General features: G+C 50.0%; 1 protein-coding gene across 2 annotated transcripts; it reads right to left on the minus strand.

The window, feature by feature from the left end:
• Positions 1–1,655: 1,655 nt before the first annotated feature.
• Positions 1,656–23,796, minus strand: DEF6 (DEF6 guanine nucleotide exchange factor). Of its 2 annotated transcripts, none has more exons than XM_067753246.1 (11): positions 23,344–23,796; positions 12,163–12,303; positions 11,327–11,512; positions 9,086–9,322; positions 8,849–8,995; positions 5,522–5,630; positions 5,036–5,355; positions 3,790–3,956; positions 3,471–3,669; positions 2,416–2,506; positions 1,656–2,245 (listed from the first exon to the last, which is right to left on the minus strand). In XM_067753246.1, exons 1-11 carry the CDS (start codon positions 23,437–23,439, stop codon positions 2,022–2,024), a joined length of 1,917 nt encoding a protein of 638 aa, XP_067609347.1. In that variant the 5' UTR covers positions 23,440–23,796; the 3' UTR covers positions 1,656–2,021. The 2 variants fall into 2 exon arrangements, with proteins under 2 accessions (XP_067609347.1, XP_067609348.1); XM_067753247.1 differs by having other exon boundaries at positions 5,036–5,334; positions 23,344–23,794.
• Positions 23,797–24,594: the final 798 nt, after the last annotated feature.

Below are 24,594 nucleotides of genomic sequence, written 5' to 3' on the forward strand. Positions count from 1 at the left end.
GTGACACCCAGTCATTCATATTAGAATTTATTCATTCATGAATTCATTCAACAAACATTTGCTGCATGCCTACTAAGAGCAGAGCATTGTTCTAGGCACCGGGGACATAAGTTGAAGAAAATATGTCCCTGCCCTCAAGGATCTCAAGCATCTAGTTATGGAGGCTGTTACATGAAGTAAGATGGAAAGAACAGCCAGTGTGCAGGCTCAGAAGAAGAAAAAGGAGGGAGCTGCTAGTAGATCTATAAAGCAGAGGCATAGGAGGCTCTCCTGGGCTGATCGTCAAGGGCCTTGTATGCCCCATATGGGAATGTGAACTTGACTATCCAGGGTACCACTGAGAGACTGGAAAGTGGAAAGAGTCAAGGATAGATATGCATTTTAGAAAGCCTATCCAGGGACTCTCCTGGTGGTCCAGTGGTTAAGACTCTGCTCTCTCAATGCAGGAGGGCCCGGGTTTGATCCTTCATGCCAAACTAAAAGATCCTGCATGCTGCAACTGAAGATCTCTCATGGCCCAGCGAAGATCCTGAGTGCCACAACTAAGACCCAGAGCCAAATAAATAAATATTAAAAAAAAGCCTATCTAGGGCTTCCCTGGTGGTGCAGTGGTTGAGAGTCCACCTGCCGATGCAGGGACATGGGTTCGTGTCCCGGTCCGGGAAGATCCCACATGCTGCGGAGCAGCTGGGGCCGTGAGCCATGGCCGCTGAGCCTGCGCGTCTGGAGCCTGTGCTCTGCAACGGGAGAGGCCACAATAGTGAGAGGCCCGCATACCGCAAAAAAAAAAAAAAAAAAAAAAAAAAAAGCCTATCCAGGCAGCTGTGGGGAGAAGGGTTAGCAAGGAGACTTGGTTACTGCTCTAGTCCAATTGGGAGGTGACAAGGGCCAGAGTAAGGCAGTAGCCATGAGACATGGCCCCAAGGGGGTGGATTTGAGAGTGACCAAGAAAATCCAATCCGTTGGAGTTGGAGACTGATTAGATATGGGGCAAGATGGAGAAGGAGTCAAAGGTGAGCATGCAGGTGGAGGATAAAATTTTGGCAGGAGCCATGGGGATAGAGATTGAGCAGTAGATATGAGAGCATGAAGGAGAGAGAATCTACTGGATTTAATGATGGGTTTTTCATGAGGGGGATGGCAGGGAGGGAGCAAGTCATCCTAGATTCCCAGATCTCTGTCTTAGGTAACAAGGTAGGTAAGTCAGACAATATGGGAAGAGAAGCAAGTTTGAAACGATTTGGGCAAGTTACCTGACTTCTCTGAGCCTCAATTTCCACACATGTAAAATGAGAATAATAATATCCACCTCTTAGCATTGCCATGAGAATTAAATAAACTGGGAAATTGCAAGGCATAGAATATACATTCAATAAACACTTTGGGGTGATACCAATAATAGTGCTTGCTCACGTGCTGAACACTTAATCCTCAGAACAACCCTGTAAGGTAGGTACTATACTATCCCTATTTTGCCAACATGGGAACTGAAGCACAGAGAGGTGAAGAAGCTTGACCAAAGTCACCCAGTTGGAAAGTGGCAGAGTGTACTTTCCTAGCCACTGCATTATACCTTACTCTTTCTGGGACATATAACTGGACTTGAGGGAAGAAGAGAGAAAATGGTAGAAGAGACAGACTATAGACCTGATGCATAATTTATCCCAAGAGCTGATTTTATTTGGAAATGTGCCTCCACAACTTGGTGGCAGTCTGGGGACAGATGGCCCCTGGCTTGCTTGTTGACTCTCTTTCCCAGCCTAGGGCATAGAGTCCTTTGGGTTAAGGCACAGGGTCGAGTTCTCAAGGATTAACATCCCTGACAGCCTCAGTGGTCTGGGGCCTGGGGCTGGTGCAAGAAGATGAACCAGGTTCCATTCTGGACTGTTTCGTGGTTGGAGGGCCTGGGCCCTTGGCACCAGGACTGTAGCTCCTTCTTCTGCAGAGGCTGGTGTCACCCACAGGCCAGCTGTGGCCAGGTCCTAGTAGGCATGAGGTTGGGGTAAAGAGGCTAGTAGAGGTTAGTTTTCTGGTGCTGGGTCCACTTTATCTTCCTGAGGGGCAGAAGCTGAGATGGGCGCCTCTTCCCCACAATTGAGGGACTTCTGCTGCTCACTGCTGCTGGGTGAGGGGGTCTTGCTGCCGTGGGATCCCCGGTGAGTCAGGCGTTTTAGGGAGGAGTCGCGGCGGGCAAGTTGAGGGGCCTGGAAGCCTGTGAAGGAGCTGCTGGTGGTGGGACGCTTGTCTAGCAGAAAAAAGGCAGGTATGAGGAAGGAGCAAGGTGCATGCAAAGGGGGAGAGGAGAACCCGCTGATCTGCAGTCCTGTGCTGGCTCGGTAGATCTGGGGGTATCCCTTCCACCCTCCCTTCTCCATCCCCGCTCCAGGGAAAGCTCCAGGGTCTAACCCTCCTCACCTCCAGGTTCTATTGGATGCATGAGCCGGTTCATCTGGACATTCCAGTGTTTCACGTTCGTGCTGGCCTGGCGCAACTTCCGCTGTGCAGCCTGTGCAGGCAGGACCAGGGAGGAGTGGGTCAGAGCCACCCTCCAAGACAGAGAGTCTTGACCTTTTCAGGTTCACATGCCCCTTAGGATCTGACAAAGGCTATTGATCATCTCCCCAGAAAAACTCATGTATGTTCATAAAGAGTTATGAAATCATTAAGAACTCAACTCATAATGAGTTGGCGTCGAATTTCAGGGGACTCACAGGCCCTCAAAGGGTCAGAAATAACCATAGTTTCCACTTATTAAGCAGCTAAGATGTACTAATATCTTATTTAACTTCCAGAGCAGAAGTTAATAGCAAACAAATTCAAAAGAGGTTAAGTGCCTTGCCCAGGGACATACACGGAGCTCTGAACCACTGCATTACACCACCTTCCCAAGACCTAATGCAAAAGCCTCTGCTCCAGTGTTCACTCAGCCATTAGCAGCGGTTGTGGGGTGGGGAATCATAGAGGAACTTTCCCTTTCTTTGATACTTATTTCTATGTTTGAATTTTTTACAATGACCATGTAGGCCAACAAAGCAAAATAAAATAATCAATATTAATAAAAACAAAACATCAAAAGTTAAAAAAAAAAGTCTTCTATGGAGATTCAGGCTCCAAAGAATGGAGCCAAAGTACAGGGACAGCAAATTAGGGGCTGGAAGAGTAGGAGGAAAAATTTTTGCCCAGATTAATAACAATGATAAAAGTCATAGCTAAGGTTTCTTCAGTGCTTACTACATACTTAATTTCACGTGTTATCTCATTTAATCTTCATAGCAATGCTATTATCAGTCTCCTTTCTCAGATAAGGGACTTGGAACTCAGAGAGGTTAGGCAACTTGTCAGAGGTCACACGGCCAGGCAATTATGGAGCCTGAGGGATAGAGCTTGAGGGAAGGTTCCAGAGCCTGTGCGTTAACACGCTCACCCTCGTTCACCTGGCAGCCTCCAAACTGCTCCACCCCAGGCCTCACCTCCACATCTTCGTCGGCTCTCTGCCGGTTCTGTCGCACCTCCTCCAATTGCTGCTGGGCCTGCTGCAGGGAGCGGCTCTGCAGGGCCATCTCCTGCTGCAGCTCCTGCTTCTCCTGCTGTGCTCGCTCAATATAGCGCTCCTGCTCCTCCTTCAGCTGCAGCAGCTGCTTCAATTTCTCCTCCTCCTCCTCCAGCAGTCTGCCAGGCATCCACTGTGTCACCTCCAGAGCCAAGGCACCTCGCAGGTGCTCGGCAAGTGGGGCGGGGTTGGGGTCGGGAAGTCAGGGAGGGGAAGCAGAAGGGGCCCCTCAGTTCTACCTGGTCTGGGCTAGGCGCACGGCCTCCTCGTCTTGCCGAGCTTTCACCTCCAGTTGCAGGGCCTCCTGAAGCCTCTGCTGCATCTCCTCTAGCTCCTCGATGCGCTGCCGCTGCCGGGCAGCCTCCTCCTTCTTCAGCTCCATCTCAGCCTGCATGGAGGCCCTTGCCTGCTCGGGAAATGGAGCCAGGTCAATGGGGGCATGGGGGAGAGAGGCAGCAGGTATGCTGCTCCTTTCCCCAGGGCTTTGCTAGGCCAGCCCAACTACTTATCTCTGGGTGAGGGTCTGGGGAGTTCCTTCATGTCAGCGTTTCCTGATCTGATCCCCTCTGCAAGCCTGACTAATTCAGATAATGGTCAGTGAACTACATGGGGGAAAGGGGCTCAAGTCATCCCCTTTTTAGCACCAGCCTTAATAGTTATTATTATACATTATAATATAACGTTTTATAATTATAATTAGGGTAGTGCTTGGAAGGGAATGACAATAATTATAATTGTTATAACAATTATAACTCAAAGTGTTTCCTTAGTTGATCCTCCTTTCCATACCTCTATAAGCCAAGTTCTATTGGCATCAATATGTCACAGGTAACTGAGGCACAGAAAGGCTGAGTAACTTGCCTGGGATCACACGGTTCCTAAGAGGCAGAGCTGGGATTGAATCCACAGTGTCTGACTCCAGATCTAGATCTCTTAAATCCTAAATCTAATTGCCTCTACACGCTTAGTCCACCTCCACATTCATCCTGCCTTCCTCCCATCCTGCATTCCCCAAAATGGTTTCATTATAAACTCAGATCAAGTCTAGTCCAACCTAGTCCAGCCTTGGTCCAAACTCATCCCCACTCACACCGTCTTTAGCAGCTCCTCTGTCCAAGTCCCGCCCCCAGCCAAGGTTTCTGAGCCAGGTCCCACTCTACACCTAGCACTCAGGTCCGACCCTCCCATTTCGTAGGCTCAGGCCCCGCCCCCTTACCATCTCTCCTCTCAAGCCATCCCTCGGCCAGGTTCCTTATCCCACAGGCCCTGTTCCTGGCACAGTCCCCGTCCCATACCCATCCTTCAAGCCCACAGGCTCTGTTCCCAAAACCCCTCAAGACAAGCCCCGCCTCCACTTGCATTCCTCAATGCGTGGCTCCGCCCTCGACCAAGGGTCCGCCCCAGGCCCCGCCCCCAGTGCTCAGCTCCCAGGCCTGACCGCACCACACCCCTCAGCCCACCGCCTCCTGCGCTGTGCTGCCCCACCTGCTCAGCCTCGCGCAGCTGGCCCTCGAGCGCCTGTTGCAGCTCGCGGTGCTGGCTGCGGCGCCGCTCCTCCTCTTCCTGCAGCAGGCGCTCGGCCTGCCGCTGCGCCTCCTGCAGCAGCTCCAGCTCCTGCAGCTTCCGCTCCTTCTCCTCCTGTAGCTGCTGCAGCCGCAGCACCTCCTCCTCCTTGGCCGCCCGGCGCCTCTCCCGCTGCTCCCGCTGCTCGCGCCGCTTCTGCTTCAGGTCCTTGTGCAGCGACATCTTCCCCTCGGCCTGCAGTCGGATCGCCGTCTGGATGGCTGCGGAGGGAGCGGGAGGGGCTGGCCGGGGGCAGGGCAGCCTCGAGGTGACCCACCGCCAGAAAGGGGCCTTAGGAGTTGCCCGTGTCCCGTGCCCAGCCTCCCGCTGGGCAAAGTGCTGTCACCCCCTTTCACAGGTGAGGCGACTGAGGGCCAGCCAGGTCCAGGCCACCCAGCGAGCACTCACCAGCCGTCCATTCCTGGCGCTGGCGCGTGTCTGAGGCGCTCATCTCGTACGTGCGGGAGGCAGTCTTCACACAGAACATGCAGCGCTTCCCTTCTCGGTCGGGCAACACCTGGGAGAGGGTGGACGGTCCCAGACAGGCTGGCTTCACTGGAGTCAGGGCCACACCTGCCCCAGGGGTGCTGCAGCTCCAGCCCCTACCCCCGCTGGCTGACCATCCTCCCCGGGCACCCCTCCCACTCTGACAGGAGCCTGCGTGGCCCGGTTTGAAGGTTAGTTATGGGGATACTTGTGTGCCCACAGCTCCGTATCCTTTGCTCTTTGAAGGTGGGACTGTTCTCTTGGTATCTCTCCATGGGGCCTAGCACAGAGGGATCACTCAGTGTTTATGCAAATCATGCTGGAACATCTCCCATGACAGGGTCCTCACTATCGAGACCGTTCATTTCCACAAAGCCCTGCCTGTTGAGAAAGTTCTCCATTCATTCATTCCACAGATATTTTGTAGTGTCTACTGAGTGCCACTCATTGCTCTGGGCATTTGGGATACTGAGATGTGCCTAACAGACCAAATCCCTGCCTTCCCTAAGCTTACATTCTAGTGGAAAATAATAGCTATCACCTACTGAGCTTCATGTGTTCTAGAGTCTGTACCAGGCATGGATTATTAGCTCCACTTTACAGAGAAAGAAACTGAGGCTCTAAGAGGTCCAGGAACTTGCCCAATTCACACTGCCTATTAGTGGTGGAGCTGGATTTCTGCCTAGATCTGGGCTGTTTCCACAATGACAGCTGTTTCCCTATGTGACAAAAATGGATAGAGCCTAGGATGACTATAATAATAACATTTTTTAAGGTAAAATAAAAAGTGTTGGTGATACATTGGAACTTTCATACACTGCTGGTAAGAATGGAAGATGGTGCAGCCACTGTAGAAAAGTCTGGCTGTTCCTCAAAAATTAAACATAGAATTAATGTATGGTTCAACAACTCTACTCCTAGGTATGTACCCTGAGAAAAAAAATATATCCACCCAGAAACTTGTACCTGGATGTTCATAATAGCATTATTCACAATAGCAAAAAGATGGAAACAACCCAATATCCTCAAAGAATGGATAAACAAAATGTGGTACATCCTTACAATGGAATATTATTCAGCCATAAAAAGGAATGAAGTCCTGATTCATGCCACAACATGCTTGAGAACATGATGCTAAGTGAAAGAAGCCAGACATAAAAGGACAAATATTATATGATTCCACTTATATGAGGCACCTAGAACAGGCAAATTCATGGAGATAGAAAGCAGAATAGAGGTTACCAGGGGCTGGAGGGAAGGACGGATGAGTTATTGCTTAATGGGTACAGAGTTTCTGTTTGGGATGATAAAAAAGTTTTGGAAATAGATAATTGGGATGGTTACATGTGAATGTACTTAATGCTACTGAATTGTAACACAAAATGGTTAAAATGGCAAATTTCATGTTATGTATATTTTTTCACTACAGTTTTTAAAATTGTTGTTTTAAGCCTCTAAAATAATGGACAGAGTCAAGGGAGGAAAAGGGATGGGAAGGGAGAAAGAATAGGGAGGTATAGAGTTGCCAAAGGGAATGGAATTTGGGTGAAGGAGAAAGAACTTCAGAGGAATTTTAGAAAGTTTTGCTGGGTAGAGTGAGACATAAGCCGCTCCTCTGAAATCTTTAGCAAAGTCCACATTATTCACCAATGACTTTAGTATTTGATTTGCAGTTTGGTTTTTTTTTAAAAAAGTGCTGACATATGGAATCTAAAACAGACAAAACAAATAAACAAACATAACAAAACATAAACAGAGTTATAGATACAGAGAACAAACAGATGTGTTTGCCAGAGGGTAGGGGGCGTAGTGAGAGGAAGGAAGAAGTTGAGGAAGATTAAGAGGTACAAATTTCCAGTTGCAAAATAAGTGAGTCATGGGTGTAAAATGAATAGTGTGGGGAATATAGTCAATAACTATGATTACATAGTTATCTTTGTATGGTGACCTATCATAACTAGACCTATTGTGGAGGTCAGTTTGAAATATATAGAAATACCGAACCATTACATTGTGTAACAGGAACTAACACAGTATTGTAGGTCAATTATACTTCAAAAACAAACAAACAAATCCATAGAAAAAGAGATCAGATTTGTTGTTACCAGAGGTGGGGAGGGAGGTTGTTGCGGGGATAGAGGGAAGGAGGGAAGGTCATCAAAAGGCACAAACTTCCAGGGCTTCCCTGGTGGCACAGTGGTTAAGAATCCGCCTGCCAATGCAGGGGACACGGGTTTGAGCCCTGGTCCGGGAAGATCCCACATGCCATGGAGCAACTAAGCCCATGCGCCACAACTACTGAGCCTGCGCTCTAGAGCCTGCGAGCCACACCTACTGAGCCTGTGTGCCACAAGTACTGAAGTCCACACGCCCTAGAGCCCGTGCTCCACAACAAGAGAAGCCACTGCAATGAGAAGCCCGTGCACCACAACGAAGAGTAGCCCCCGCTTGCCGCAACTAGAGAAAGCCTGCGCGCAGCAATGAAGACCCAACGCAGCCAAAAAATAAATAAAATAAATTTTAAAAAAGAAAAAAAGGTACAAACTTCCAGATATAAGTACTAGGGATGTAACGTACAACATGATAAATTAACACTGCTGTATGTTATATAGGAAAGTTGCTGAGAGAATAAATCCTAAGAGTTCTCATCACAAGATAATTTTTTTCTATTTAATTTTGTATCTATATGAGATGAGGGATGTTCACTAAACTTATGTGCTTATCGCTTTATGATGTATGTAAGTCAAATCATTATGCTGTACACCTCAAGCTTATACAGTGCTGTATGTCAATTATAGCTCAATAAAACTGGAAGAAAAAATAAAGTGTGTTACTTTTCTAAAAGAAAAAAAAAATTGCTGCCATGGCTGAGAATAGCTTTGAGGTACCCAGGTATGCAACTGAGCCTTGAACAATGCAGGGGTTAGGGGTGCCAAACCTCTGCCCAGTCAAAAATCCACATATAACTTTAAAGTCAGCCCTCAGTATCCTGGTTCCACATCTGCAAATTCAACCAACTGCTGATGGTGCTGGCTGTACTCCTGAATGTATTTATTGAAAAAAATTCACATATAAGTTCCAACTTGTGTTGTTCAAGGGTCAGCTGTATTTGGGTTGCACTCATCTAAGCGGGAATTTGTCACTGTGGCTTTTCCCATTTACCCTCCTCCTGACCCTTTTGCCTTCACACTGCACTGGAGCCCCTCTGAGCCTTGAGATGTGCTTTACCGCCTCAACTGTCCCCCTCACCTCCACGCAGCACTGCGCATCCAGCAGGATTGTACCCCTTTTCTCCTTGCACTCTTCACTCCCGAAATAGCAGAGGCAGCTGGGCTGCAGCTGGAACCAGCGTTCTGCCCAGTTCCTCCTCAGGTGCCCTCGCTTCCACAGGTAGCCCTGTCAGCCAGAGCAAAGTCAGAGGCATCACTGCCCCCCCCCACCTTCACCCTCCTCGGGGTCCTCCCCTAGTTCCCAGCCTGGCCTGACCTGCTTCAGGACGTCTTGGATGAGTTCCTGGTAGACCTCGTGGATGGCCATGCTGAGGGTGTCTCGCCCCACGCCTCGCAGACAGCGGCCTGAGTTGAAGAGCTCCAGGAACTGCCAGACGCTGAGCCCACTGGTGCTCTGGGCTGCCTGGGCCTCCTGGGCCAGCAGCTCCTCCAGCTCACCCAAGCCCACCTCCAAGCTCATGCTGCTGAGCACCTTCTTCAGCAGGTATTCCACCTGGAGTGGGGGAGGGAAGGCTTGGTGGCTGCAGCAGGCTGTGGCGCTGGTGCCAACACCAGGGGGCGCTCCCATCAGGCGCCCGGGGCCTGGGCAGAAGTGACCAGGGACAGGACGGTGGGGTAGGGTCAGAGGACAAAACAACTAAACGCTGGAGGACACCTGAGTAGAGATTTAGGAGGGAATCCTGGAGCTCCAACTTCAATTCAGGCATCCCCTCCCCAAGCTCCAGTCTCACTCCTTCCTGCCTTGAATTAAGGGCAGGGTGAGGTGGGAGCTGAGGGGGCCAGGGGCCAGGCCGAGACAGCAAGTCATAGAAAATGTCAACAGGGGAACAAGGGCCCTCTCATCCAATATCCTCACTTTGCAGATGACAAAACTGAGGCTCAAAGGGGAAGGGGGCCTTCCCTGGTGGCGCAGTGGTTGAGAGTCTGCTTGCCAATGCAGGGGACACGGGTTCGAGCCCTGGTCTGGGAGGATCCCACATGCCGCAGAGCAACTAGGCCTGTGAGCCACAACTACTGAGCCTGCGCGTCTGGAGCCTGTGCTCTGCAACAAGAGAGGCCGCGATAGTGAGAGGCCTGCGCACTGCGATGAAGAGTGGCCCCCGCTTGCCGCAACTGGAGAAAGCCCTTGCGCAGAAACGAAGACCCAACAACACAGCCAAAAATAAAAAATAAAATAAATAAATAAAAAATGATAATAAAAAATAAAGGAATTCCTTTCAAAAAAAAAAAGTGCGGGGGTTGGGGGGAAGTGACTTGCTCTGAATCATACAGCAAGTTGGTAGCAGCCAGAACTCAATTCAGATCCGCATCCCATGAGTCCTTATTCCAAGCCCCAAGCCCCAACCTTAGGGATCCTTCCCCTATGGGAGGGCAAGGGGATTGGAGGTGGAGTAAGCAGAGCAGGGACAGGAAACCTGTTACAGAGGAACAGGAAGTGGTGGTTGGGGTACCTCCTGCTGCAGTTTGTTCACACGGCATGTTGATCACAGTAGCAAGCAGCTTTCTGACCTCTGAGAGGCCACTCATCCTGACTGGCAGGAGTCTGACAAAGATGCCCAGCCAGCCAGGTGTCTATATAGATAAGACACATGTCCCTCGACTGCCCCAGCAGCTCCTTGGGAAACTCTCTCCAGGACTTTCACTCTGGGGGCTACTGGGTCTCTGTTGAGAGTGGGGCGGGACACCCCTCACTCTTCAACAGAGGCAAGGGCACGAATCTGAGCGCAGTTAGATGTGCCAGGACTTCTTGTAAATACGGTGGATCTCTCCCCCACGTACCCTACTCTAAAGACCTAAATTCGCCCTGGTATCTTCGCAACCACCAAAAGGGCTAAAGGGTCAGGAGAAGGCTGAATGGACAGGGGAGAGAGGAGGGGGAGTAGAGGGAGGGTGCAGGGTGACTGGAAAAGGGGGGGCATCTGCCCTGGCTTCACCCATGAGTTAAGGAGGTAGAGGCTAGATTCTAGGTCTCTGCTCCCAGGATGCCTTCTCTGGGGCCCTGAGGGGAGTCTGCCCTGGCTCTCTCCTATATTGTAGAAGGTAGGAAGAGAAAATCTGAAACCAGGGGCAGACTTGGTTGCACACTTGGAGTAACTGGAGAGATGTCCCAGGAAGGTCTCTATTCCCCTAATAATAGCATCCTTCTCAGGTTGCCACAGCGCCTAAAATCCTGCCATTTGATTTTAAATGTTCTCATTTTTAAATGCCCAGTCATGTATCAGGCATTCACACCTCTGTGTAAATAGAATTTGCAGATCATTTTCCTACTGTGAGGGCTAGCAGAGCCTTGAAGGAAGTGTAGTTTTTGACCTCCTGGGAGAAGGCATAATTGTTCTGATATGGACACTTCTAAGCATCTGGAGACAGATGGGTGTGAACAGGTCCCAGGGTGGGGAGATAAAGAAGAAAGGGGATGTGGGAAAGTACGGAGGCAATTTGGCCTCCTTCATGGTTCTGCTAAGGTCTGTCCCCAAGTGATAAAGTCCCTGGGGCTTACCTCATCAGGAACCATGATCAGAGGGTACTTGTCCTCAGACAGGAAGTTGAAGAGGCACCAGAGGCGGAAGGCATCCTGATTGGAGAGCATGCTGTTCCCGTTGCTATCCACCTGATAGTTCTTCTTGGCCGTGAGGGTCCAGCACAGCTCATCAAAGTGCTCCTTAACGAAAGCCCCCTCCTCCACCTGCCACCAGGCCGGCAAGTCAGCTGAGAAGGCTGCCCCGTCCCTGCTCTACCACCCAACTAGGCTCCAGCTGGCTTCTTAGGGTCATCTATTCCCCTGCTCCCCACACTGCCATGTTGGGGCTCTAACTTGAGGAGTCCCTGAGCTGATGATCAGGTAACTAGCTGACCAACCAGCCTGACCCCAGCCCCTAGCCCTGCTACTGCCACCACTCCCTCACAACCACTGCCCCCAAGTCCCCTGCACACAGAGAAACTCAGGTCCCTCAGCCCAGGGAGAAAGAAGGGGAAGCCCAGGAGGGAGTGGACAGTCAAGGAGAAACTGAGAAGACAGTGACAGCTGGGAGAAGCAGGGGGGACAGCACTTGGGGGAAACTGGAGAGTCTTCTGTAAAAGTTACAGCTGGAAGCTAGGCAGGGATGGGGTGGAAGGTCGTCGGAAAGGTGGAGGCTAGGATAGAGAGGAGGAAGCTTGAGAGTGAGTTAAGGGGAGCCAGGAGGGCGCAAGTGGCTGGGAGGTGAAGGATGGAGATGGGAGAGCAGGGGTGGACAGAGGGGACAGAAATGGGGTTCATAGGGAGAGGAGTTGGGGTGGCAATGTATTAGGGTGCTGGTCAGGTTGGGAAGTGGGGAGAGGTTAGAGGGGCCCCACCTTGTCCAGGATGTACTTGTTGAGGTAGGGCATGTACCCCTGGCTGGACACAGGGCCATCGTCATCATCTCGGAAGTGCTCCTCCAGGGCCACAGGGTCGTGAGGGATGTGCAGGACGGTGTACAGGTTGTGGGACAGCACCTGAGACAGAGGGCAGTTTGCCTTCCTGAACCCCAACCAAAACTGGGCCAAAGGGCGGCTCCCACCTCCTCACTTGTCCCCACCCCCATTCTGGCTGAGTCTTCTGCATACATTATTCAATTCAATCATAACTAAAGCTTCTGTATATATAGACACAATGGAATGTTATTCAGTCATTAAAAAAGGAATGAAATCTTGCCATTTGCGACAACATGGATGGACCTTGAGGGCATTATGTTAAGTGAAATAAGTCTGATAGAGAAAGACAAATACCATATGATCTCACTTATATGTAGAATTTTTTAAAAAGGGAAAAAAAGGTGTTCACAGATACAGAGAACAGACTGTTGCAAGAGGTGTGGAGCGGGGAGGTGAAATGTGTGAAGGTGCTCAAAAGGTACAAACTTCGGGTAAGTCATGAGGGGACTTCCCTGGTGGTCCAGTGGTTAAGACTCTGAGCTCCCAATGAAGGGGGCACGGGTTCGATCCCTGGTCAGGGAACTAGATCCCGCATGCCGCAACTAAAAGAGCCCGCATGCCGCAACTAAAGATCCTGCATGCCACAACGAAAATCCCACGTGCAGCAACTAAGACCCGGCGCAGCTAAATAAATGAATACAATAAATAAATATTGAAAAAAAAGTCCTGGGGAGATATAATATATAGCATGGTAACTATAATTAACAATATTGTATTGCATCTTTGAAAGTAGCTAAGAGAGTAGGTCTTAAAAATTCTCATCACAAGAAAAAGAATTTTGTGTAACCATGTATGGTGACAGATGTTAACTAGACTCACTGTGGTGATCATTTCACTATATATATATATATATATATGATCATTACATTGTAAACCTGAAATTAAAATGTACATTATACCTCAATAAAATCCAAAAAACTAAAACTTGTACACTTGCTATGCACCAAGCACTGTGCTCAGCACTTTACATATACTTCACTTAACCCACATAACCAGTGTTTATATCCTCATTTCACAGATGAAAAAAAACCCTAGGCTCTGAGACATTAAGTAACTCACCCAAGGGCACAGGACTGGCAGAGCTGGGATTCAAACCAAGGCGGCCATGCCCTTTGCCACTTCGTCAGGTAGGTATGTGCCCTTTCTGCAGACAAGGACGCCGAGGCTCAACCGACTCAGTAACTTGCCCAAGGACCCACACTGAGCAAGAGCCTAGGATCCAAATCCAGCTCTGCAGATCCCAAGGCTCAAGGGCAGAAGCCTGACATCTACCATCAAAGACTCAGGCTGCTGTGTGCCTGGAGTCCAGTGTGTCTGCTCCAGGAAGGGCATGTGCAGTTCCAGTCACTGCCCTGCTAAAGATGGAAGGGAGCTGGAGAGGGAGCAAAGAAGGGCCACGAAAAATGGTCTGTGGGATGTGGAGGACAAGGCTAAAAGGGATGGCGGCCATGACAGTACAGAGGGGAAATGGGTTGGTTAACAAACCCAGGATATTAGAACAAAGATGTTGAAGCTTGAACAAGGAGATCAGGAAAAAAATAAAATTGTCTTGGGGTAATTCTGTTATAGCACTTATCACAGACAGCGTGAATGATTAAAAATTGTCACCTAGTATGTGCCAGCCACTGTATGAGGTGCTTTCTATACCCCACGTCTAATCTCGGCAACCATGATATACAGACATTATTATCTCTGTTTTTCAGATGAAGATGCTGAGGCTTGGACAGGTTGAGTAACTGGCAGAGTTGAGGTTGCAACTGGTTGTTCCCGGCTCTGAAGGCTGCTTCCCCATTAAAATATTGACCCTGGGGCTTCCCTGATGAAGCAGTGGTTAAGAATCCACCTGCCAATGCAGGGGACATGGGTTCGCACCCTGGTCCAGGAAGATCCCACATGCTGTGGAGCAACTAAGCCCATGAGCCACAACTACTGAGCCTGTGCTCTAGAGCCCACGAGCCATAACAACTGAAGCTTGCACACCTAGAGCCCGTGCTCCACAACAAGAGAAGCCACCGCAATGCAACGCCTGCACACTGCAACAAAGAGCAGCCCCCGCTCGCCACAACTACAGAAAGCCCGCGTGCAGCAATGAAGATCCAATGCAACCAAAAATAAATAAATAAATGTATAACAAAAAAATATATATATATATATTGACCCTGAGCCTCATTCCCCAACTATATAGTGAACTCTGGAGGCCAGGTCTATGTTCATCTTTATGTCTCACAGCACCTATGTCCTCTTCTGCACACCAAAGGCAGTCAATAAATGCTGTATTTAAGGGCTGCTTCCACCACCAGCAGTCCACCTTGGAATCAGCTCCTCTGAGGCAGAAGCTGGCAACATCCTAGAGTTGGCGTGTATACCAAGTCTTCATTTCTTTATTCTCTTTTGTGAGAGGAGGGGTAGAAGGGTTTGAGACTTCTTCCTAATGTTCTCCTGGGCCTCAGGTTCAACTCAGCAAAGTGGGAAGTAGGGGGGGCCCAGCAAGGGGATTGGTGTATCTCTTTTCCCTCCTTTCCCTCTGGACAGCCATCTCTGATCCCCACCCCAACGCTCATTCCCATGATCTTCAAATTAGCTCATGTGCCATCTTTGGTTTTGCCTACTCTTGCTCTAAAGGACATCTGAAGTTTCTTCCTGATGAACTCTGCCCCCCTCCCTTATTTTGGTAATGGAGCCTTGATTTTCCTTTGAGAAGTAACTCTCCCCCATTTTCAATATCTGTGGTATTGGCCATTTGCACCCCTACCCTACCTGGCTGCAGAGGTGGGCACATTGGAGTCGTGGTGTTTGGTTCAAGGATGCACATGACCAAATCTAGGCCAATGAGAATCATCCCTGGGATTTTTGCTTCCTCTAGTGGAGAAGAGGTGTACTCTTTCCCATGGGTATACATGGAAAGAGTTAAGCTGTTAGAAGATAGAGGTAGCTGACATTTTTGTCCCTGTGTGGGAAGTACCTGCTTAAGAATAAAGCTATCAGTGAAGAAAAGCAGAGTCAAGGTATAAAGAGTCATCATTTGAGGACCTAGATCCAGCCATGCCTGAAGCCAATAGTATGCTTGGAGTTTTGTTGGTTATGTGAGTCAATCTATAACATCTCCTTTAAGTTATTTTGAGCTTGGTTTCTACCACCTATATGCAGAGAATACATGATTAATACATCCGTGGTCATAGGATACCAGTCCACACTCTAAGAGATGCCACCACTCCATGCTTAGCACTTAGAATCCAGGGTGACCAACACAAGACAAATACCCACTTCTGAAGAGATAGGTGTTATTCTAAGAGTTTCACATATTTCTACCTGTTGCCTCCTGGCCTCTTTTCAAATTACCCATGTCTTTATCTTTCTTCAAGCCTCCTAAAGCACCTCTTTGAGGAAGCTTCCTGCATAGCCCAGCCAAATGGCTACACTCCAGTGAAGCGTGCGGGGGGATATGGAAGGCCAGGAACCTTCACTTTCTAGTTATGAGGCCTTGGATAAACTCCTTCACCCCCTGAGCCTCAGTATCATTGTCAGTGAAACAGGGGATAATACCCACCACGTATAGGGGCCGTGAGGATGGAGTGAGATATATATATATAGAGAGTGAGAGAGTTAGCTCTGCACAGAACAAATGTAAGTTCCCTTCTCATATAGAAAGTGCAATTTTTTACCTAACAAATTAGCAAAGATGCAAAAGACTGATACTATCAAGTATTGAGGAGGTTGTGGAGAAATGGGAACTCAAATGCCCCACTGTTGAGATGTGAATTGGTAGTCTTTCTGGAAGGCAAGACTGTATCAAAAATAAAATTGGGCATGACCCCAGCAATTTTAATCATCTAACCTATAGATGCTCAAGAGAACAGTTACCTGTACAAGAATGCTCACTGAAGCATAGTTTAGAATAAAAGGCATTGGGAACTTCCCTGGCAGTCCAGTGGTTGGGGCTCTGCGCTTCCACTGCGGGGGGCACGGGCTGATTCCTGGTCCTGGAACTAAGATCTCGAAAGCCGCGGCATGGTGAAAGGAAGGAAGGAAGGAAGGGAGGGAGGGAGGGAGGAAGGGAGGGAGGGAAGAAAGGAAGAAAGGAAGAGAGAAAGAAATGAAGGAAAGAAGGAAAGAAGAAAGGAAGGAAGGTAGGAAGGAGGGAAGGGAGGAAGAAAGGAAGAGAGAAAGAAAGGAAGGAAAGAAAGGAAGGAAGGTAGGAAGGAAGAAAGAAAGGAAGGAAGAAAGAAAGAAAAAAGAAAGAAAGAAAAAGAAAGAAAGAAAGAAAAAGAAAGAAAGAAAGAAAGAAAGAAGAAAGAAAGAAACGGAGAATAAATGAGGCACTGGAGACAGCCCAAGGCTCCTTCAAGAGAGGACAGGTGGGCTTCCCTGGTGGCACAGTGGTTGAGAGTCTGCCTGCCGATGCAGGGGACACGGGTTTGTGACCCGGTCCGGGAAGATCCCACATGCCGCGGAGTGGCTAGGCCCGTGAGCCATGGCCGCTGAGCCTGTGCGTCCAGAGCCTGTGCTCCGCAACGGGAGAGGCCACAACAGTGAGAGAGGCCCGCGTACCGCAAAAAAAAAAAAAAAAAAAAAAAAGAGGGGACAGGTACACCAAGTCATAGACCTGTGTGTGGTTGAAAATTTAACTTCTGCCACATGTGTACTTATGGGCAGGTGATTTAACTTCTCCAAGACCTTAGTCTCCTCCTCTTTGAGGAAAAAAAGGCGCCTGCTCCACAGGGTGTTTTAGAATGAAGAGCTTAGCACAGCACCGGGTACATAGTGCAATAATAGAAATTGCTTAATAAAAGTTGTGAGCTATTTTTATTATTATACTTGTATGAACAGACATGGAAAGATATGCATACTATACTGGCAGGTGGAAAAAAAGCAAGCTGTAGAATGAAATATTTGTAAAATAATATGTGTGCAAAGATTATGCTGAACCATATTAAACTGCTATTTTAGTAGGTCAAAACAATCAAACATCAGCAATTTCATATAGTTCAACCTAGTAAGTTTATTTGTACATAGAAAAAATTTAGAAGACTCAGCAAACTGTTAACAGCTATCACCCTACCACTCTTCCCCAGGGAGGGGAGGCAATTTCACATTCTTTAACACTATTTTTGTCTTTCAATTTTTTTAACCAGTAAAACATGTTTTACTTTTCTAGTAAATTTCAACTTCTTTAAAATTATATTCTTCGGAACCAGGAGCATATATTGTTTTCATGGCAACATTTTTAAACTATAGAGATTAAAAGACAAAGGGTGCCATTAACCACTGTTATTAATGTGCCCTGCTATTAAGTTGCTCTGTGATAATGTTCTTTTGCTGTTCCCTGTTGGTGTGAGCATTTCTGGGTGTTCTACATTCCTTGAGGGCAGCAAAGACTCTAATCTCAACCCTGACTCCAGAGCTCAACACAGTGTCCCCCACATTGTGTTAATCAATGTTTTTGACTAACTCCTCAAGTCTCACTTAAATGCTGCAGTGGTTTCCCAAGGTTCTCAGAGTAAAATCTCAGAGTCTTTCCAGAGATTTTACTCTGTACCTTCTCTGACCTCATCCCTCTTGCTCACTTCTCTCCAGCCCCTCTGGCCCCTTTGCATTCCTCAAGCACACCAGGCACACTCTTGCCTCAGGGACTTGGCCCTTGATATTCCTTCAACCAGAAACATTCTTCGCCCAGGTCATGGCTCACACCCTCTCCTCCTTCTGATCTTTACTTAGGTGTCACCTTCTCAGGGAGGGCTTCTCTGACCACCTTACTTAAATCTGTAATCCTATCCCCTCTACCCCCCACAGTAAGGATAGGGATATCTTCTGCCTTATTTTCCTCCATGTCATGTATCACTTATTTTATCATCTGTGTTCTCTGACTAGAACGTTAGCAACACAAGCGTGCGTTTTTTTGTCTGTTTTATCCACTGTTGTATCACTGGACCTGGCATATAATGGATACTCAGTAAATATCTACTGAATGAACCTAAGTGCTTCAAGGGGAGAAGGAGGAAAAATACAAAAGTCAGACGGACGTGGACTGAATCTCTCTGAGCACATGAACCTCGCTGGGGCTCAGTTTTCACATTTCTAAAAATGGAGTTCAAGGAGATGATGTACAAATTCCCTCCCACCCCAGGATAGAACCTGCCACCCAGCAGCACACAGTTATCTGAGCTGTTCCTCTCTTTGGTTCACTGGCCCACGCTCTCCTCTGAGACCTTCCTCACCTGGACATTTTGCCAGGGGAATCTGAGGAGACCAGGGCAGAGAGGCTCCAACCCTGTTAGCCATCAGGTGTCAGGACAAAGAGGAATTAAAGGCTCTAGACACTCAGGGCTCAGGGCCTCTCCCCAGAGAGCTCAGCCGACCTCAGACTGCCAGGCTTCCTGTGCCTGGGTGCGGGTAAGGGCCGGGGGTGGGGAGAGAGTGTGACCAGAGGAAGGTCATGCTGGAAAGGAAATGGCAGGAGTGGAGGCTGGCTTGCGGAACTCACCTGCCGATTTCAATCAATCCTTAGCCCTGGAGGCAGGGCTCTCATTCTCCTCCTTTTACAGAGGAGGAAACCAAGGCTCAGAGAGGTGGAGTGTCCTCTTGCTCAAAGACTGATTCTAAAGCCCTAGCTAGATCTCTGCTACATTGGCTCAGGTTAGCATCAGAATCACCTGGGGAGCTGGTTGAAACTGAAATCTGCTGGGGCCCGCCCAGACCTACTGACTCAGAGTTTCCAGGGTGGGGTCCAGGTGTCTGTAGTTTTCACAAGCTGCCATTTGGGCTCCCCCAGAGAGGATTCTCTGTCTTCCCCACCCACCCAAGCAGCCCCTGACCTCTGGGTTGGCAGCCATTGACCTTTAAGAGGCTTCATTTATTCACTGTTTCCTCTGGAGGCATGTTGGGGGTGTGGTTCTCCCCTGGGGGCTTGGGAGTTTCCTAAAAGCTCCAGTGCAGCAATGCAATGGGCGCCAGGCCCATGGTCCTGTAGTTCGCAGACTTCAGGAGTTGACGCAGATACAGAGGGTATGGGAATCCATAAAAGTACCAAGCACTAACTACAAAAAGAATGACTAATTTCTTTCTCCTAGCTGGCCTTAGTCTTTCTCCCTCCCTCCCCTCTCCCTTCCTTCCCTTCCTTCCTTCCTTCCTTCCTTTTTCTTTCTTTCTTCCTTCCTTCCTTTCTTTCTTTCTTTCTTTTCTCTTTCTTTCTTTCTCTCTCTCCTCTCTCTCTCTCGTTTAGATGGCCTATAGTCTTTAAACGTAGCTAGGTGCTAAGTAATTCTTTTAAAATATATAGATCCTTTTTAAGAGTCACTGAATGTATTTTTCTCAACCAGTGGGGTACTAAAGCAAAACTATCATGAGGGAGTAGCACCAGGAATTTTAAAAGATGGGAATCTCTGGATTAGCTGTGTGCCTGCTGTGTGCCTCCAAGAAGGGGCTTGGAGGGGTTGGCTGTCAGCATCAAAGGAAAGACAGAGGCTCAGAAAAGGGAGAGGAGAAGTTGCATCAAGGATCAATTTCACCTATTTGAGGTACTTTGTTAAAATTTATTTTCGGAGGCTAGCCAGAGAGCGTGGTGATCCCCAGTTCAGCCCTCAGGCTTTACAGATGAGAAACCAGAGGTTCAGAGATGGGCAGTGACTTGCGTAAGGTCACCCTACTGGGGAGCAATATAGGCCTCAGCTTATATGGCTCTGAGTCAAGTGCTCTGCACATCATTGAATCATCCTCCCCTTCCTCCACACTGTAGACTGAGGAGACCAACAGCAGGCAGGGGTCGGGGCAAAGCTGAAGACCCCATTCATCAGATTCTGAGACTGGAGTTGTTATTAACTTCTTCTCTACCGAGGAGAAGGTGGTTGTCCCTCTCCAGAGGAGACACAGCCCGAAGCTCAGAGGCTCTTGGTGGGCAAGAGACCCTCCCTGGGCCCCAGGACTGCCCCGAGTGCCAATGAGAGGCTCTGGGAGACCTGACAGAGCCAAGTAGGGAAGGCCCTAGTTCACCCTCCCTGCCTTCCCCCTGCTCCTGTCTGTCAAGGGGAAGTGGTGAGCCTCCTAGGATCCCCACTGAGACACACTGCTCCAACCATGCGCCCAATCTCAGGCCCCTCTCCCCAGCCCTGGCAGTCAGGGAGTGAGGAAGCCAAATTCTTAGCTGATCATCCATGAAGTCTAAAGCCAAAGCTGCTCCCAGAGGGAAGATGGTATGGCCGTTAGGAAACCCATCATTCCCAAGGCTCGCCTCCCTGCAGCCCACTGTCAGGATGGGAACTCACTCCTAAAGCTCTTTAAAGAGGGAGATTCTGAGGACCCTGCCAAAGCTCACAGTCCTGAGAAACTTTGTGTTCAACCTAACTCCGTTCTGGGCAGAAGTGCCATTCTTACTGATCTATTTTTATTTTTCTCAACCCACCTGGACAAAGGCTATTGTACTTTCTATAAGAATTCAGAGAAGGGGCTTCCCTGGTGGCGCAGGGGTTGAGAGTCCGCCTGCCGATGCAGGGGACACGGGTTCGTGCCCCGGTCCGGGAAGATCCCACCTGCCGCGGAGCGGCTGGGCCCGTGAGCCGTGGCCGCTGAGGCTGCGTGTCCGGAGCCTGTGCTCCGCAACGGGAGAGGCCACAGCAGTGAGAGGCCCGCGTAAAAAAAAAAAAGAAAGAAAGAAAGAAAGAATTCAGAGAAGAAAACTCATTTCATCTCTCCCGCAAGCCTTCTCTTCTTCAGAGAAAACAATCCTGACTCCTTGGGGTACTTCTCAGAGCACTTGCTGTTCCTCCTCCTTCTGGCCTCATCACGGCTTTGCCCAGGACAGCAGGTGGCAGCCTTTCTACCAACACATCAGGGGAGAAGTGGTGACTGTTGCAGACAGACACAGCCTGCTCTGGGCTGGTGCGGGTCTCCTGCCTCTTCCCAACTGAGGACGCCAAGGCCAGAGGCAGTTTTAGCAAGGACGGGCTAACCCCAAGATCTCTTCCCTTCTCACCAAGTCTTCCAGTGGAAGGAGTGTGCCCTGCCCTGCAGGTCTGTATCTCATTTGCTTCTTCCTCTGCCTTCTGGCCACTTCTCTGTTGCTCTTTTGCCTTTCCGGCATCCCCACCCCCAACACTATCACTACTTCCTCCCATTCCAGTATCTAGCACTATGGGCTTGAGGGAGAATTGCCTTCCTTATCTTCCTCTCCTGACATGGGCCCTACCATTTATGCCCCACCGGCCGCTGGGCCTGAGGCTCCCACTGCTAGCTCAGATTCCCAGAGTGGACAAGTTTTCTGTCAAGTGGGCTGAAATCTACCATTGACCCTGTGGGACCACAGAGGCTGCTGGCAGTGGGCTCAATGTGAGCTGCGACGGTACAAAGACAGCAGATGGTTCAAGTATGCAAGCTCCCCAGGCGATCTTCCTTGCAAATACTCAACCTGTGGGGGTGGGGAACAGGTATCCACCCAGTTAGAGGCCAAGACAGAGGCTCAAACTAAGAAGGCTTACTGCCTGATTGGCCCAGGAACCGGAGAGCCATGGAGTGCTGTATCTTCCATGTATGAGAGGCTTAGAGAGTCTGGAGGTGTCATAGGGCCACAGGTAATGGAGTGGTAGAAAATGGAACCTTGGAGACAACAAACCATGGAGGTTGGGATTGTTCCTGAAAGATGTTAAAGGGGCAGAGTGGGAGGTGGATGTAGGACATGGAGTTTCCACAAGGACAGATTTTGGATGATCTGCTTTTCCTCTGTCTATACTGAAGACCTCACTAGATTACATAACCTGCAATAAGACAATTTAAGTAGAACGTAAGGAAGAACCTGTCTGTTGGGAGATTCTCTCAGATGATCAAGAGTGGTAGTGGACTCTCCTTCCTGGGGGAGCCAAGAGTCACTTACTGGATGCTCACAAGTCTGGCTAAGGGGTCGATTATGGGATAGGACCAGTTTGGGACATCCAAGTTCATCGTGTCCAAGTTCAAAAGTAGGGGGATGGAATAGGGGTGGGGTACAATGCCTAACCTGTCCTATCCGTCTCTCCCAGGTTTCCAGGCACCTCCTAGCTCGATCAATTAGAATGGAGGTTTCCTTGAGACTGCACTCCTCCTCTGTGGGGGGTGGGTGGCAGGGGAGATGCCAGGATACTATGGCCTAGCCTCATGCCAGGCACGTAGCTGGTGCTCAGTAAATATTTGTAGAGTGAATGAATGAATCCCTAAGGCGGATCCCAGAGGGCTGACGCCCACCCTGCTCCTGACACCCCGCGTTCCCTGGCTCCAATGGCCTAGGGCCTTGTTTCTTCCCCACTAACTAGGGTGAAGGCAGCACTAACGCGGGGCTACAGGAAAGAAGGCGATGAACTTTTCGGCCCCCCAGGAATTATCTAGGACCAAGCATGAATTTCAGAGCAATCACTGATGGGGCTCTTCCTGGGCTCAGATTCCACCCCTTCCCTACTCGAGTTCTCAGGGTCTAAGGTAAGTTTCTCAACCTGGCGTGTACGGTGTGAAGGGGTGAGCCAGGCAGCAGTATAATGGGGTCTTCAGTCCTTGCCCCTTCCCACCTCTGTCCCACCTGGGAGGCAAGGTCCAGGGGAGCTGCTCTCCTGCGAAGGATGACTGAGCTGGCCTGGTTTGGGACTGCGAGAGGCTCTTGAACCCTCTCTCTCAGCTCCGAGAGGAAGTGACTGACAAGCACTAGCTAACTGTCTCTCTTCAAAGCCAGGAGGAAGCGGCAGGAAGGAGTAGGGTGTGTGCCCGAGCTTGACTCTGGGGAGACGTGTGCCCGTCACACGGAGTCTGGGATGCAGCTTGGCCTGTGGCCCTCAGAACCCCATGATGGCACCTCTACTCTCCCGAGAGTTGGGGGCCAGGGCTCTGGGCGATGCCCCTGCACACACCTCACTGGGGCCTCTGGACAGGGGGCAGCAGCATCCACTAGGCCATGTTGCCCCAGTTCCCCAGCACGGGCCCTCCCACCCCTCCTGTGTCCCTGGCTAGCTGGGTGCCCCAGGAGGAGCACAGGTTTCAAGTCTAGCTTCAGGCAGCAGGGGCTGATGAGACGTGTCTGCCGGCCTCCCCCGCGCCCCAGGTGCCCCTCACCTTGAGCTGGGACTTGGAGACCTTGCCGCTCTTCTCCACATCCAGCGCGGTGAAAGCGTACCAGACGGACTTAAGCAGCTCCTTGCGCAGGGCCATGGCTGAGGCGCCTGCCCGGCCCAGGGGCGGCTCTGACACCAAGATCCGGTTTCAGGAAATGCAAACGGCTGCAGAGACCGCAGAAGGGCCGTGGTGCAGAGCAACAGCTCCACCTGCCTGCTCTCGCGGGCTCCCCACACTGGCAGGACCCAGCCTGTTGCTCTTGCAGTGCTCAGCGGCACCACTCCCCGCATGGGAACTGGGGTCCAAGCCCTGGGGAGCTAGAGCTCCAACTCTGATCAGCCTGGTTCCCTGGGTGTGAGGCCCTCTAGAGGCCTCCTCAGCCCCAGAGCCTCCTGGAGCCTTCTGGGCTCCCAGAGGCAGCTTGATGAGGGAAAAGCAAGCCCATCCCGACTTTGGAGTCAGATAAAAGGGGGCAGGTCCTGTACCAATTCCACACTTACCAGGTAGGAGGCTTTGGATAAATAACTTAACCTCCTTGAGCAGTTTCTCATTGGTAAAGCAGGAGAAATACTCACCTCATAGATTGTAAAGAGGTCTGAGAATGGATGTAAAGCACAGAGTAGGCAGTGGATAAAGCATTTCTTTTAGGACCATCTAACATTACCGTGGTGGTAGGGCTCCTCCCAGGTGGAAGAAAACAAAAGGCAACAATACAAACTTGGAGGAGGAGCTGGGCCAGGGCACCTCTCCAGGTCAGGAGGACTTGGCACATGATCGGCTGCCTCCCCATCCCCTAGGCTTTGGTTCTAAAAGGCACCCCGAGCATTGCCCACTCTGGGGCCCCACTGGCCCTGACCTAGAGATTCTGAAGCTCATGGGGGTGAGGCTCATGGTGGGGTCCAGCTTCAGGGGTGCCTGGGAGCAGGAGGCTGGCGATTTAGGGCCTTCCACATCAGTGCTTCCGTTTCTTTAGATCCAATACCTGTGAGGGCTGGGGCATATTCCTGCCACGAACAGTGGCCCTGGACGTTGACGGAGCCTGCTCGGGCAATCGAGACACCCCTCCCTGGGGGCATGTCCCAGCTCCCCCTGCTTCCAAGGAGCTGGTGGCCCAAGAGTAAAAGACCTTGCTAGGCATCCTCGGAGAGGATGTCTGCGTTGGGGGAGAGGGTGGGGCACATCCGTGACAATGGAGAGAGGAAAAGTGGCACCTGCAATCCCTGCAATGCTCCCATGCAGGAGGGTCAAACC

This window comes from Pseudorca crassidens, chromosome 10 (assembly GCF_039906515.1).
Source record: "Pseudorca crassidens isolate mPseCra1 chromosome 10, mPseCra1.hap1, whole genome shotgun sequence".
NCBI classification, from domain to species: Eukaryota; Metazoa; Chordata; class Mammalia; order Artiodactyla; family Delphinidae; genus Pseudorca; species Pseudorca crassidens.